This window comes from Patagioenas fasciata, chromosome 2 (assembly GCF_037038585.1).
Source record: "Patagioenas fasciata isolate bPatFas1 chromosome 2, bPatFas1.hap1, whole genome shotgun sequence".
Lineage (NCBI taxonomy): Eukaryota > Metazoa > Chordata > Aves > Columbiformes > Columbidae > Patagioenas > Patagioenas fasciata.
In genome coordinates, this window is record NC_092521.1 from 123,194,719 (window position 1) to 123,209,476 (window position 14,758).

Genomic DNA, 14,758 nt, shown 5'->3' on the forward strand with positions numbered 1-14,758 from the left:
TTCCATCTAATACTTTGCATTGGTACAGCACCTTCATTCTACATTTGCAAGCACTTAAACATGAGGCAATTTAAATGCAGCACAGGCCTTAAGGCAATTGGATAGCTATACTGTCCCCAGTCTCAAGCCCCACCATGTCTGGTATAGCTTTAGTCCTTAGCCAGTAATCTGCCAGCATTTACTGCACATTTCTAATTTATAGTATTTATGAAATACCAAGGAAATTTGGTACCAACTGAATCAAGTGATCAAGTGTTCTTTGTCAAAGTGGCATTAGATGGTGCAATAAACAGAAAACTCACGCTCAGTGCTGAAGCACAGAGCCTTTCTCATGTGGAAAAATGCATCAAGTGCTGCTATGTACCTACTCTCAAAATATTAAGTATTTGCTTCTAGAATGTTTACTTCCCAACTCAAAAGGCTCTTCCTTCACTTTCTCAAAATACACACTAGTTATCTTGCACAAAAAACTTTCCTGTCTGTATGGCCATCTGATTTAGACCTCATTCATTCAGTTATGTTCAAACGCTTTACCAAGATTCCTAAGGTTAGATGAGAAAGCTCCATGCAGCACATAAAAGTGTTTATATTGACCTGTCACAAAGGACTTAAAAACCTTACCCGACGGGCTCAACTTTTAAGACCAGGTGATTTTTCAGCTGATGGCCATCAGTCAGGAGTTTGCAGCATGTTTTGCTTTAGCCAAAGTTTGCTACACTGTCATTACATAACACATTTTCAGATATAGCAAGTAATCTGTGATACCAAAGTTTCAAACTGTGATACAGCAGAATGTAGTCATTAAAGATATGTCTATCAAGTGCTGCACATGAGCACAGGAAGGACCAGAATTTCATATGCTATGATGTAGCTGTTCTAGGGGTAACAGCCACACCATGCCACTACCAGCAAGGAAGTTCCCCATAGCCACTGTCCTGTGTGTGTGCACAGCACACATTTCTAGAATGCTCTGCTACACTGCAAAGAGCACTGAGGGCAACATTGGTGGCACCAAGAGGGAACTCACCCCAGGTGCACCACAGGTGTGTATATGTCTGTGCTGCAAGCTCCAAACACAGGCACCATGAGGTTCCTGCCAGACAAGGGCCCGGCCAGCACACTGGGTCTGGCAGAGCACAGGCTCACACTCAAAGCTGCTAACATTGAGCCTGCTCCAATACTACAACTGTGTGCCCAGCACTAAAGCAGCATCATTGACATGGCACAATTAATACCAATAGTCCAAGTGATTTTGAACAGATCCTCTGCCCAACCTTGGAAAATAATTTGTTCTACAACTAATGCAGACTGATCCTGAGAAAGCATGGAAAGTTTCCATCTTTCATTAGTTCTGACTACATGTCTGCTTTATCACTGCAGGTTACTTTCAAGACTTCACTGCTGTCCATATTCCATTGCTCTGATATTTTAGAAGTAGGTACAGCAACGACTACCCAGAGAAATATATTCTCAACCACAAAAAAGTTTGTCTTTTGATAAGTGTTTTGAAAACTTGCTGTATTTTTTACAGCAATGAATGCTCAGGCCACATGATGGCACTAGATCCTGAGGATAAACAGTATCTCCAGAGTCAAGTCTGACAATTAAACAACAGTTCAGTAAAATTCAGGACATGGAAAGGGTTGCTCACCTGTGAGGTATCCTGCTGTTTGTGTCTCAGAAATGAACAAGTCATGTTTCTGATCCTTGAAGGCACTCCACACAGAAGAACGGGACAGAATTTCATTTACCTACAGTATTTGAAGAGATTAACAGAGTGAGGAAGTGACCTTTGTAGTGTTCTAGAGGAATAAGCTCATTTTCTAGAACCAAACCATTCTGAAGGGATTACCAAATAGCAAGGCAGTAGTTTAGGTTGTGATACAGTATCACACATTCCCAAGGAGACTGTAGCAACTTGCTTTTCCATGTGGATTGTGCAGCTGAACACAATGCAGGATGCTCATAAGTTAATTTAGCAGCTTGACTTTCTCCCTCATTCCCCAGTTAGGTGACAAGGAAAAGAAACCCTGCAAGCAGCCACTTGCCATGCATCTAGAGCTGAGGTAGAACTGGACTTCCCCTGTACTACCAGAAGGCAGGGCCACCTTAGAGGAAAGACCTATGCCCAGTTTCACTCTTCAAAAAGCTTTCATCACAAGGGTAAGAGAATGGCACCAAGAACTAGCACACAGCTACTGGGACAAATTTTACCAACTTGAATATACAGCTATAACACTTCTGCAGTTGTCTACAACAGTAATTATCCAGCCAACAAAAGAGCTATTTGCATTTCTGACAAGTTCTGAGGAGTTCTGAGTAGAAGCCTACTAGCACACAGAGCAGTTCTGCACTTGGAATTTGTCTTTTTTCTTAGTGCTCTTCATGTGCATTGAACCAGTGACTTCTCCACAAGAAAGAGATGGATTTGTTCCAACCCACAATGACTTTGTAGTTCCAGGATGTTAATATTTTAGGTGTAATAATGCACATCACAGCCATAAGATTAAACAAAGGATGTTCAGAGTTTGATCTTCCAAGTGTACAAAGTCCAGTTGAGGCCTTGGCAGTACTTACCTGTTCTCCGTACTGCAGGCTGCGAGACATGGATTTTAGAGTTTTAACGATCTGAGCTTTTGTTGCAGATGGGCTCTCCAGGTTCTCAAGACCAACACCTTCAAGCAGCTTTAGAAGGTAAGGGACCAAATCTGCTTTCAAAGCCTGTAAATAAACCCAAATGTGCTGTCTTAACAGGGACTAGGAAGTTCCATGCAGATGTTTTACATTACTGGCATTAGTATGAACCAAAAGTGCCAACAGCTGTTACCACTCAGTTCTTCCTGAGCCATACAAACACAAGAGAAAGCAAGGATACTGTCCAGCAGTTCTGCTCCATCTAGGTGTAAACTCAGCTGAATTAGTTGGCATCCCTACATTATGCTTTCTCAGCAGACATAAGCCAACACTACCCTGTGCATTAAGCTTCAGTGCTGAGGTAATGCCCTTGCAGGGGTCTGCATTTTGGATAAAGGGCTGACTGCTGACTTCAGCATGAAAAGCACAGCTTCTGGGAAGCCTCCTGGACACTGAAGTTGAACTGTACCTGTGTTCTTATGAACGGTTTAGACACTCAAATACATAAATACCACATTTTTACAGTCTGAGAATGTACTACTTACTTGGGCCACTAAGTCATTTTGTTCCTTCTGAAACATTCGATTAAGTGCTTCACAAGCTACACCAATTACATCTGATCTCTTTTTCATTCCATTCATGAGAGGGCTAATGGTCTCCAGTGATGCCATCGCTCGAACACAAAGCTACAGAGAGACAGAAGCATCCAGAGTACTTTATATTATGCTAAGCTTGGCAGTTATGGCAGATATGGTCAGGCAAGATGATAAATTTTTGCTGTCTTTAATCTATCAATTCCCCCTTAATTAGTCATAACTCCATAACCATATGGTACACAATATTTATAGTTAGAATAATGCCCTTCTAAGAACACTACTAAACAATACAGATAACTCCAGTTATGTTTTTTTCTCCCCTTCAGCACTTCAACAATTCATTACCTCATTGTCAGACAATATGTGCATGACACGAATGGCACTTTTAGGAATGGCGTTGTTCTTGTGATTCATAGCTTGGATTATCTTGTGCAGATGACCAAGGGGAGGAACTTGATCAGCCAGCTGCGGCTGGGCACTGAACAGGCACACAGTTGCTGTGGTAATGGTTTCTAAAGTCTCCCCCTGCAGAAAACCAAAGAAGAACAGAAAGTATAACTCAGTAAAGCCTTACATATCACCATCATAGCAAACACTTCTCACTTGCTCTGCATTATAGATTTTTCCCTAATGCCTTTATCACATCACTTTGCTTTGGAAATGTGCAAGTTAGTTTTCCACGCTGCAAGTCTAACCCAGAATCTGTCAGAACACTGTTTAAAATTCAGTTTTATTAGTATCATTAAGTTACTGGTTTGATCATTGCTGTCATCCAACTTGTAACAAATCAGTTCTACTGCATGACACTAGTTGTTAGGTGGCAGCCTTGTATAGGTCGCATAGTTTACACCAGAGCGGGAAGTTAGTTTTGCAGAAGGACACCAAAAGTGTTAAGAGCTGAAAACTTTTAGGCAGTGTAGGACAAGTGCCATTTTCTTAGGTTGGTCATTCATGGAATAATTCAAGATAATTCACTTGTTAAGCTGCATCTCTACCACAAAATAAGCCTCTAAGACTTACTGAACCTAGTTCTGTGGCTTCAGGGACTTTAAAAGCACTGTGTTCAGAAGTTGCCTAAACAGATCTACACGCATTTACAGGGAATCAGAAAGCAGACCAAAAAAAAAGAGTCATGTGTGAGAACCTAAGTTAATTAGATACTAAAAGACTAGTAGCTTAAGACTGCTAAACAAATTCAAAAAGCAGAATCAGAAAAACCATCTTACATGGGGGTTATTTTTCTCCAGTAGTTCAGTAAACTTCTCCAACAGTGCAATGAGAAATTCTCTTGGTTTCCGTAAAACCCAGGCCGGCTGGGCAATAAAAATCCTTAGGAAGACTCCCCCCACTGAAAGTTCACCTTCCGCCTCGCCATACACCACTGCAAAGTCTTCAGGCAGCTGTTGAATTGTAAAGCAGAAGGAGTTACCGGCAAGGGTACTTGCGAGAGCTGCAACTGTTTCTCTAACATCATGACTCTAAGACCTAAGGGTCAGTGAACTGAATGCTCTGAAACGGAGCTGTGCAAGACCAAGAAGCACATCATCTTGAAGAAACATGTAAGAAGTAAGAGTAGAAAGAGCAGTGCCAGCAGTACTACTACATGAACTTTTCTTTCAAACACCACAAGTAACTCAGTCTACTACTACACTAGTGGTAAACACTAGTTCAAAAAAAGTACCAGCAAGAAGGCTGGTAAAAAAGCCCTTTCCTCGCTTGCTTGCACATTGCAGGGGAAGGCTTCTCACCAATCCAGGGAATTCTCCAGTTTCCACCTGCATCAAAATAGTCATCCTGGATGAGTTTAGAACTTGTTTCAATGTTCAACTTTGACCACTGTTGGGAGAAGTCATGCCTGGTCTTTCACAAATACTGGGAAATACTACAGACTGAAACATCTCACTGATGGACCTAGTATGACAGAATGGCTCAGGAGAATAATTTTTGAAACTCAGTTTTACTAACATTCCTGAATATTTACTAATAGCTAGTTTACTACATCTTTGTAATAAGTGACAGGACTTTTTCCAGCAAACTGATACCTTCCTTTCTTGCTGATTTTGATAAGTTTTAGAATGATCTGAATTATCAGAAGATTCAGAGCATTACTGGCAAAACCACTGCCAATGAAGTGTCAGGTTTCAAGGTACAAGATGTAAAGAAAGCATCAATTCAACCTTAAAACAGTTATGTTAGCACAGCAGTGAGTTCCTGTTGGTGCTTTAAGAGGAAAGCCTGTCAGAGATTTACATACATGCACATATTATCAACTGGTCTGTATCTCCCTGGATGCACCCAGAGCAGAAACAGTATACTTTTACCTTCCAGTTAGTGTCAGGGTTGTCCCTCTGAAGTTTAAAGTGCCTTTAAAAAGAAAGTAAGTTTTAATGAGCAGTAGAAAAAGCAGTTGTCTTCCCTACTTGATACCTCAGTCTCCCTCCATCACCGTGATGTAGTTCCAGTTCCTAAAGCCCATTTTCTCCTCATTGTAAAGCCCTCCCAAATCTTATAGCAGTGAGCAAATACCTGGACTGTGCACAAACCGCACCGTGACACTGAGTTTCAGGTACAATATACAATCAGAGAACAAGTTTCTTTTCACACAAGTCTGACTCGCAAGGATTCTGCATTTTACAGACAGAACTCTTGACTGTTCTTCTAGAGCAACTCTGGTTTACTAGCACTGAAACAGCATCTCAGTTAAGGATATACTTAGTCAGTAGGTCTCCACATACTCAAGCATCATTTCTCGAACTGTTGTTGATACTCTCTCCCTGGAGCTGTCATTCCAAATCAACTCAGGATTTTCATGAGTTCCCTCAAAGATATGAACAGCAGCTTCAGGGTTGTCTCTCATGGCATCCATGAAGACTCCAGGTAAAAATTTCATTAAGGTAATTCTAACCTGGAAAGGATGAACAAAATTGACATTTAGTATTCCATAAGACACCCTGACAGAAAAACACAGAAACTCCAGGAAGTCCAATTGTTTGTAGTGTGATAACGCCAACTGCTAGAACGCAACGCCACAAAATAAAACAGTGCCATCATTTTAAATAGCGATAGCCAATGACAGGTCTGAAATCTAGGTATCTAGTATTAAAGTAATTACAAATGGAAAACAAAGTGCTTACAGTAGTTACAATAAATACAACTGCTTCCAGAAGTCTGCTTCCAGATTCAATGTTTTGAAAAAGCCAGATTGCTCTTCACATGAATGTCACAGTCACAGAAGAGGTTTTTGTTCTGTCTTTAGAGACAGGTAGCTAATATCAAGACAGGAGTTTCAACAAGAACTGTTAAGATTCTTACCTTTGGACCCATCAACTTATCCGCTGTCATTTTGGCAAAGAGCTCTGCTGTTTGGGCTCGGACCTGTGGATGAGTTGAGTTGCAAAACATATCTAGTAAGTAGATTAAAGCACCTGTACAAAGAGATAGGAAAACAGTCAGATTATTTTCTGGTCATGAGTGGTATGAATTCACTAATTCCACATTGATTGTTCTAAAGGGAAAAGTAAGATTTGGCCACTGTATTTAATTTAAGTCCAGTGTTGCAGAAACATTTGCTTTAGGTGTAGCACTGTACCTTTTGCCATGGCCTCTTTAATTATTTTTGTGCTAGATGTCAAAGCATACAAAGTTTCAAGGACAAGCTGCCGACCTGTCAAAACAAAAAGTATTAAGAACTTTGTGCTATATAGATTATTAACTAATCAAAGACGAATTAAACTGAGCTTAACAGAAAGCTGTATCAAAACTGCAGTGAAGTCCATGACAACTGCAAGCTCAGGAACTTCTGGCTAATTCAGTTAGTTAAGGAATGTCAAATCAATCACACGTTCTAGTACAGCAGAACTTCTTCATTACATGTTTACTACCTAAATTCTCTAAAAGAATCAGCCAAATCAATCATATGTTCTAGTAATGAAGAAGTTCTGCTGTACATGTTTACTACCTAAATTGTCTAAAAGAATTAGCCAATGAAATACTACACAGTTCAAAGACAATTTGAACACTTGCAGCTCATGTTTCAGCTCACGCATTTAAGACAAACAGGTTACACAGACATCCCCACTGAAATGCTGGTTTTAACCTGTAGCTCAGTAGTAAGCTCAGCCAGCTGCATTCTAATTAATTTCTGAGTTGGCAGCCCTTTGCATCACAAGACCACAAATTATACAGTACATACTTGAAGGTAAGGAATGCAGGAGTGCCAGCAAGTTAGCAAGAACCATTGCCTCAGCAATATTGTTAACACATTCTTGGTTACTTGTTACTATGTTCACAACCTGTAAAAGATCAGAAACAACACTTAATTATATTCCAGCTGTTAGGCCACCGTCCAGAAAATACAGTATATGATGAAGTCTGTCACCTCACAGGCCAATATAGCTAATATTTACAGTGTTTATTCCTGCCACCAAACCACCTTTTAACCTCAGGGAAGAAGGGAGAAAAGACACAGGCTAGAAGCTATCACTTGTTCCTCCAAGGAAGAACCGACACCTTGGAACCCCAATCTTGATACTTTTTAGGTGCTACTCTAACAGTTACATGATCAGATTTGCTTATGCTGATTATTGTTCTGTTTTGTTGGGGTGGGCGGGGAGTGTGTTGTTTTGTCTTTTTACCTCCAGAGCCAACTGCTGCACCTGGCCAGCTCCATGAACACGGAGAAGGGAGAATATCAACTTAAAGTGACCTATGCATTCACATTCAGAACCTGCAAGAGACCAAATAAGTTGTTCTCTCCATGTACAAAGAATTCACCGAAGTCCATCCCAAGCCCACATTTCACTATACAAAGTAGTGAAGACTACATGTCTGTAGACAGTCTGCCACAGTAGTCAGAACAGCTCCCACAGGAGAGCACTTGTTACAGAATTAGAAAATTACGAAATCCTGTCTGTTAATCAAGCTTCCACAAAGTCTCATGTCAACAATATTTCAAAACCAGAAGATGCTTCCTCCATCTAAGGCAAGTAACTGAGCTAGTTCTTGGACCACCTAGTTACTTGCATTCTTAGCATACAACTAAGCAAGTTTAGTTATTTTATTTATCATTGATCATCAGTACTTCTTGGCTTCAAAGACACTTGCCCTGTGTGATTCTCCCAGCTCAGAGCAAGGTTGCTACCTGCAGCAGTAACAGCTGCCTTCAAGGTTAAAATTGCCAAATACAGAGAATCCAGTCTGAGAACCACCTATTCAGCTATTACTACAAGCCATAACAGTAGCATGAGTTGTTTTTACAACTAACATAAATACAGAAGGAAAACATCCTAATTATACATCTCAGGCTTTTCTAGTCTGTACACTGATATCTGCACATAAATTTTGCTGGTATTAGCTGCCCACTCTCAATAACATCATCTTCCTCCTGCTAATTCAGTAAGGCCCTCACATTTATGTCTTCAGTATCGTATACAGTCCTCAGCCCAAGGAGTATCTCTTTGATCTAAGGAATTTTAAATATCAGCTAAAGATTCAAAGGATTACAGAAAGTTTCATCCAATCGGTTTAAGTCTTCCTGATAACAGCAGGCCAGAATTAAAGTTAAACCTCAATGTTTCAGAGAATAAATAGATAAGGTTAGGATTTCACACAAAATTTTAATATATCTACTGATAATGTTCTCCAGAAAAAAAAAACACAACAAAAAAGGGATAAGCTTATATGGCTTAGCAACAACGCTGAAATCTGTTAGCCAACAAAACACACTTCCTTCACACTGGAAGATAAAAATACTACAAAGGTCTACATTTGAGGTTCTCCACAAGAAAGCCTACAAGGGAAGCTCTGTTTTAAGCCTACCTGGGTTGTGTTTTATCACGTTTCTCAGAGCCTCCAGGGCCATTTCAACTCTCCGTAGCCGATCTCCATGTTGATTGGACTCTACTTTCCCAGTCTGTGTTATTGCCATCAGCGTATGAAGGTACTGTGCTTGGGAACCTATGTAATCCAAGAGGCTTGCAGCAAATGCTTTGGGAAGCTTTAAATTAGAGATGAGAGTATTTTTAGCTGTGTGATGCAACAATATTCACACTACAAGAAAGTGTATCCAAATAACGCTTCCCGCTTTTCATATATCCCTTTTTTCCAGACAGGAAACACTCTTCTACTATCATCACTGGAACGTTAACCCTATTTACATTCAAACATATATCCTCAAAAAGCGGCCACTGCTTCAACAGCACTCTTAAGGTTTATGTTTGTCCATACATACAGCTGGACAGCAAAGGCACTAAGCAGAATCACTATCTCCTGAAACTACTGTATCAGCCTGAGCGTCTGCAGTGCAATCTTGTAAAGACGTTAACAACATCTGAAGCAGCACATCTTATGACAAACTCATTGTTCTTTTTAATTTTTTCTGCTCCAATAGAGGGATCTCATAACATGCTGATCATGTTGAAGGAAATTTCCAGAAGATTTTGTATTTTCTCCATCGTATTTTCACTGACAGATAAAGAGGAAGAAACAACATTCCAAATGCCAGTTTCAACAGGAAGGTTTTAGCTCACCTCTAGTTGGAAGGTAGGGACCTCATTGTAGACTCTAACAAAAATCTCTCCCACAATAAGTTCCTTTGCATGGTCACTGAAGACAAAGTCAGATCCATAGCTCTTGTCACAATCACCCTTTAAGTAGAAATAAACAGCATGAGCTCAGACAGAAAAAAAAACCTTGTATAAAGTGTAAAGCTATAACCAGATAACAAAACAGACAATACTTGAAGAGAAAACTTAAAGCTTTAGGAAAAGTCAGAAGCTCAAGGCAGACTGAAACATTACAAGAAACAAACACTTAGTTTTGTTTTCTTTTTAAGAATACTGGAGAAAGCAACTTAAGAGTAGACAACAATGAATACTTGTATTAACTCTACCACTGTTTTAGCAGTGGATGTAGCAAAACATGAAACAGTTTAAAAAAAATAAAAACAGTAGTGGGATTTAAAGTAAAGAGTATCTTACTCTCTTAATCATGCTTTCTTGTTGAGATTCCAAAAACTCAAGTAATTCAGCTCTTGTCCCATTGTTCCAGATCAAGTAGGGGTTCTCTGTGTTACTGTTAAGCATCTTCAGAGTCTAAGAAGTAAGGAATTTACATGATGTAACACATTTACAGCAGTTTTGGATTATTACATGCAGTAAGTAACATGCTTCATGACATTAGTTAATCCAATCTCATCAACAGCTAGACCTATTTCATTAGCAACGTTAAAGTCTCGAGTTTCACACATACTGGAAAAACAGTATGTGTAAGTTTTTTGGTATTGTAAAAACTGTATTTAATTTTTCTTCATTCTGCTTCAAGCCACACTTAGTTCAGATTTTCCTTTTATTTCTGACAGTATCTTTGTAAATGACATCCTTGACACCACTTTTAAAGAGAGAAGTTTAGCCTTTGCTTTCGATCTTCATTATATCCTTAAGCCTTCAATTAACTCAACTTCTCTGCTCTGATATTCATTTTGCAAATATTACTTCTACAGACTATTATTCTTGTACATAGTGTTTGAGGCTAAAACAGTTTATTTTCCTTGCAGTTACTCCAACTGCGAAGAAAAAAAAAAGATTGCAGTGCTGTTCTCTGTACCAGGTTGGTCTAAGAAAGTTCAGTGTTTTCAAAGTAACCAGGTACTCCTTCCTTAAATCCCTAGAGAAAGTTTTACCCAACAGAAGCGTACCTCAGTAGGACTGACCACAGCGAGTTTCCTTGCAATATAGGGTGTCAACATGCCAGCCAAGCTTTTCCTGATCGCTGGGTTTTCAGGTGTAGCTTGTTCTTCGGAGAGATACCCTCCAAGGCGACTCAAGGCCAGGAGACTGAGCTTAGCAAGGCTATTTGCTACCTCCTGAAAAATACAGTTATAAAACACCTGGAGCTTACTGAAGAAATATGAGAATAGCCAGAAAGAGGTCCCACCCTTCCGTACCAGAATTAATAGAATTGGTATTCTCTATTTATCTGCCTCACTAATTATGCAGTGATGTGTAACTAAACACTAAGTACTGCAGACAGCACAGTATGATCGCTGTGTTGTGGGCTTAATAAAAGCAGTAAGACACGAGCATTGATAAGCAGGAGAAACTGGAGCTCAAAGGTGAGCTGAAAGCTACAGAAGCTATTTAGTGTAATAGCTTCTGATCTGACAACAGGTCCTGCTAGCACAGTCAAATATCAACATAATAAGCCTTTTACGATGGTAACAAGAGTTAATAACTACAACAGACTGTTGAAAGCTCATCTCATGCAGTAGCTGCAAAAGAAACACCATACTTAGGGGGTCACCATTTAAGGAAATGGAAATGTGAAGCCACTTACATTGCTGTGGGGCAAAGGGACAATATGGTCCTAAAGTAAGTGATATTATGACCTTATCTGAAACACCACACAAGCCCTTCAGTTGAGCCTCAAGATGGGAAAAAAAAAAAAAAAAGACTTTCTGCTAGCACAAATTTACTTTTTTTACTGTTCAAGGTAGACAAAAATGTCTTGCATTAAGTCTATCAGAAACTACAGGGTTTCCCACCTTTAATATCTGAACTCAAAACATGAGCTACTCTTAAAAAAACAGCTAAAACAAACAAAAAACCCCACCACCAACAAAATACCCACACACAACACCCAGAAAATAGTATTTACACTACTACACAAAAATGCCCTTCCAAAACTGCTCTGTTAACATCACTTTTCATATAATTCAATGATTCTAACCAGTTTTTGAATACATTTATTTTTTTAGGAGATGGCAAGCAATAAGTGTTGGTGTCTGAAAGCATGCACCTTGTTAACATTACCTGGTGATTCGAATCTTCACTTTTCTGAATACCGCTCTCTTCTAGCGTGTAGTCATAGTTGAAGAGGTAACCCAGTAAGTACCACAGAACTCCAGCTTGGAACAAGTGTGTTTGTAGCCAGTAATCCAAGGCAAAGGAGCTAACACACTCTACTCCCAAAGAAGCTACTCGTGGTATGTTCTGAGGGAAAAAAAAAAGTTTGCCTTAGTACTTGTAACCAAAGAAAGCCAACTGGCTTCCTTACCGAAGACTCAAAGCCAAAACTCGTGAATTCCTGGGTACTACCTAAGCAGCAGAGATATGAAAAATTGAAGTAGACAGAACAACATCAGCAGCTGAAGTGTCTGGTAGCCAAAAACATGGCTACTTCGTCAGCATCCTTCAAAGGAAAATTAATTGAATAATTATTTCATACAATTAGAAAGGAGCATTGATGAACTAGCAGAAAAACACTTTGAGAAGGTGTCAGATTTCCAGGTGAGTTTTTTAGAGGAATACATGAGTTCTGCAGGGACTAAAGAACACAAATGCATCTACAGTCAATTGCTATAGTCTAGTTTTTACAGTCTTCTATTTTTTATAGTCTTTTACTATCATATTGTGTTCTCACATACTCCAGATATGGGAAGTTCAAAACAAGCTTTCCTTTCTTAACTCAGACAAAATTTCAGCATTTATATAACTTGTAAAGAGCCACAACAAAACTTCTTGAATACTGTTCCCAGAGTTTATGAAGATTTAGAAGTCAATCTGCTTACACAAGCACTTTTACCTGCTGATTTAGTACAGTAAACCAATCAGCTAGACATGTTAGTAAAAAGGCAAAAGTAGATGAATCTTTATTATTGCATTTTAAGTCCACTAAATGTATTCAAATGTAAGTGTTGAGAGCAAGGCAGTAAAGTTCCATATCCCATTGTGATTAGTTGGTATCTTACAAAAGGGTTTGATTGGTCTCCACAGTTGCCGTATCTCCCTTAAAAGCAGAACATTCCCCTAAACATTTAACAGCTAAATATCTATTTAGGAAAAGGAAAGGCACTCTTACCTTGCCATAATACAGTAGTCTACAGAGGTCCTTGATGATGTTAGGCATTTCTGTAATCTTTTCTCTGCAATCCTCAAACTGAGCTGCTACACTGTAACACTTACTAATATGTCCACATACCTACAAAAAGCAATATTTTATTGGTTCCAAGTGGAGGGGAAATGCATGTTTACAATCCTATTTTTAATATATATAATACTGTATCAATATTTTATATTATAGATACACACACATTTATTATCATATTATGTATTTTATATCTATATTCTATATATTGTTGTTTTCCAAGAAGCTGACACAAAAAATTCAAGTTGCTGCAACTTACCTGTACAGACATATCATCTGGTTTACTGGAACGAGTCAAGACTGCTACACAACGATTAAAGGCTTCTTGCAATACCTGTGAAGATTGCACGATGCATAAATTCAGCCAGAAAACAAAAACTGGCAGAAACAAAACATTAACTGGTAAACCCATTTTTAATTGCCAAAGGGAAACACTCGACAAAATCTGCAGCTTGCTCAAATGGTTTGTAGGGGCAAAATTCCTTGCAAGTGCTGGTACTACCCTTTCATGCTTTAGAGTTGACAGCATTCTCACATGTGAGCTAATACCTCAGTAAGTTTGCAGACAGCATAAAGCTGGGCAGTAGTGTTGATCTGCTGGAGGGTAGGAAGGCCATACAGAGGGATCTGGACCAGCTGGATCATTTGGCTGAGGCCAATTCTATGAGGATCAACAAGGCCAAGTGCTGGGTCCTGCACTTGGGTCACAACAACCACAGGCAGCGCTACAGGCTCAGGGAAGAATGGCTGGAAAGATGCCTGGATGAAAAGGATCTGGGGGTGTTGACTGACAGCTGGTTGAACATGAGCCAGTAGTGTGTCCAGGTGGCTAAAAATGCCAACAGCATCCTGGCTTGTATCAGGAATAGTGTGGCCAGCAGGATTAGAGAAGCAATCGTCCCCTTGTACTCAGTGCTCATGAGGCCCCCACCTCAAATATTGAGCCCCTCACTACAGATAAGACATTGAGGTGCTGGAGAGAGTGCAGAGGAAGGCAATGAAGCTGGTGAGGAGTCTAGAAAACAAGTCTTATGAGGCACAGCTGAGAGAACTGGGGCTGTTTAGCCTGGAGAAAAGGAGGTTCAGGGGAAACCTCCTCACTTCCTACAACTACCTGAAAGAAGGTTGTAGCATGGAGGGTGTTGGTCTCTTCTCCCACATAACAACTAACAGGACAAGGGGAAATGGCCTTAGTTTGCAACAGAGGAGGTTTAGATTGGATATTAGGAAAAAAATCTTCACGGAAAGGGTTGTCAGTCATTGGAACAGGCTGCCCAGGGAAGTGGTTGAATCACCATCCCTAGAGGTGTTTAAAAGATGTGTGGATGTGGTGCTTAGAGACATGGTTTAGCGGGACCTGGCAGTGTTAGCTTAATGGTTGGACTCAATGATTTTAAAGGTCTTTTCCATCTTAAATGATTTTATGATTCTAATATGCGCAATGGAAAGTCTTCCGCTCCAGTGACTCGTTCAAAGTTATCTTTCAAAAACAGCACGCAGAAGGTCTCAATAGAGTTTCGTAAAGAAGTAGAGAAACATCACGTGTAGCTTGCTTATCCACATTCCAACAGAGAAGCCTAAGTCCAGAAAGGGGTATACTCTGCAAG

General features: G+C 39.7%; 1 protein-coding gene across 3 annotated transcripts in view; it reads right to left on the minus strand.

Annotated features, from left to right (window-relative positions):
* Positions 1 to 14,758, minus strand: part of DNAJC13 (DnaJ heat shock protein family (Hsp40) member C13) — a 56,232-nt gene that overhangs the window by 2,496 nt on the left and 38,978 nt on the right. For all 3 annotated transcript variants that reach the window (XR_010650865.2, XM_065830407.2, XM_065830408.2), the window contains 18 exons: positions 13,411 to 13,485; positions 13,086 to 13,205; positions 12,038 to 12,217; positions 10,924 to 11,091; positions 10,208 to 10,321; positions 9,758 to 9,874; positions 9,048 to 9,225; positions 7,865 to 7,956; positions 7,423 to 7,522; positions 6,820 to 6,894; positions 6,543 to 6,655; positions 5,966 to 6,135; positions 5,552 to 5,594; positions 4,457 to 4,630; positions 3,576 to 3,755; positions 3,180 to 3,320; positions 2,578 to 2,721; positions 1,652 to 1,751 (listed from right to left, as the gene is read on the minus strand). Coding sequence is in view for 2 of the 3 variants with exons in the window: in XM_065830407.2 (XP_065686479.1) it covers positions 1,652 to 1,751; positions 2,578 to 2,721; positions 3,180 to 3,320; positions 3,576 to 3,755; positions 4,457 to 4,630; positions 5,552 to 5,594; positions 5,966 to 6,135; positions 6,543 to 6,655; positions 6,820 to 6,894; positions 7,423 to 7,522; positions 7,865 to 7,956; positions 9,048 to 9,225; positions 9,758 to 9,874; positions 10,208 to 10,321; positions 10,924 to 11,091; positions 12,038 to 12,217; positions 13,086 to 13,205; positions 13,411 to 13,485 (2,284 nt within the window). In the remaining variant the exon portion in view is untranslated. The remainder of the gene's footprint in view (positions 1 to 1,651; positions 1,752 to 2,577; positions 2,722 to 3,179; positions 3,321 to 3,575; positions 3,756 to 4,456; positions 4,631 to 5,551; positions 5,595 to 5,965; positions 6,136 to 6,542; positions 6,656 to 6,819; positions 6,895 to 7,422; positions 7,523 to 7,864; positions 7,957 to 9,047; positions 9,226 to 9,757; positions 9,875 to 10,207; positions 10,322 to 10,923; positions 11,092 to 12,037; positions 12,218 to 13,085; positions 13,206 to 13,410; positions 13,486 to 14,758) is intronic.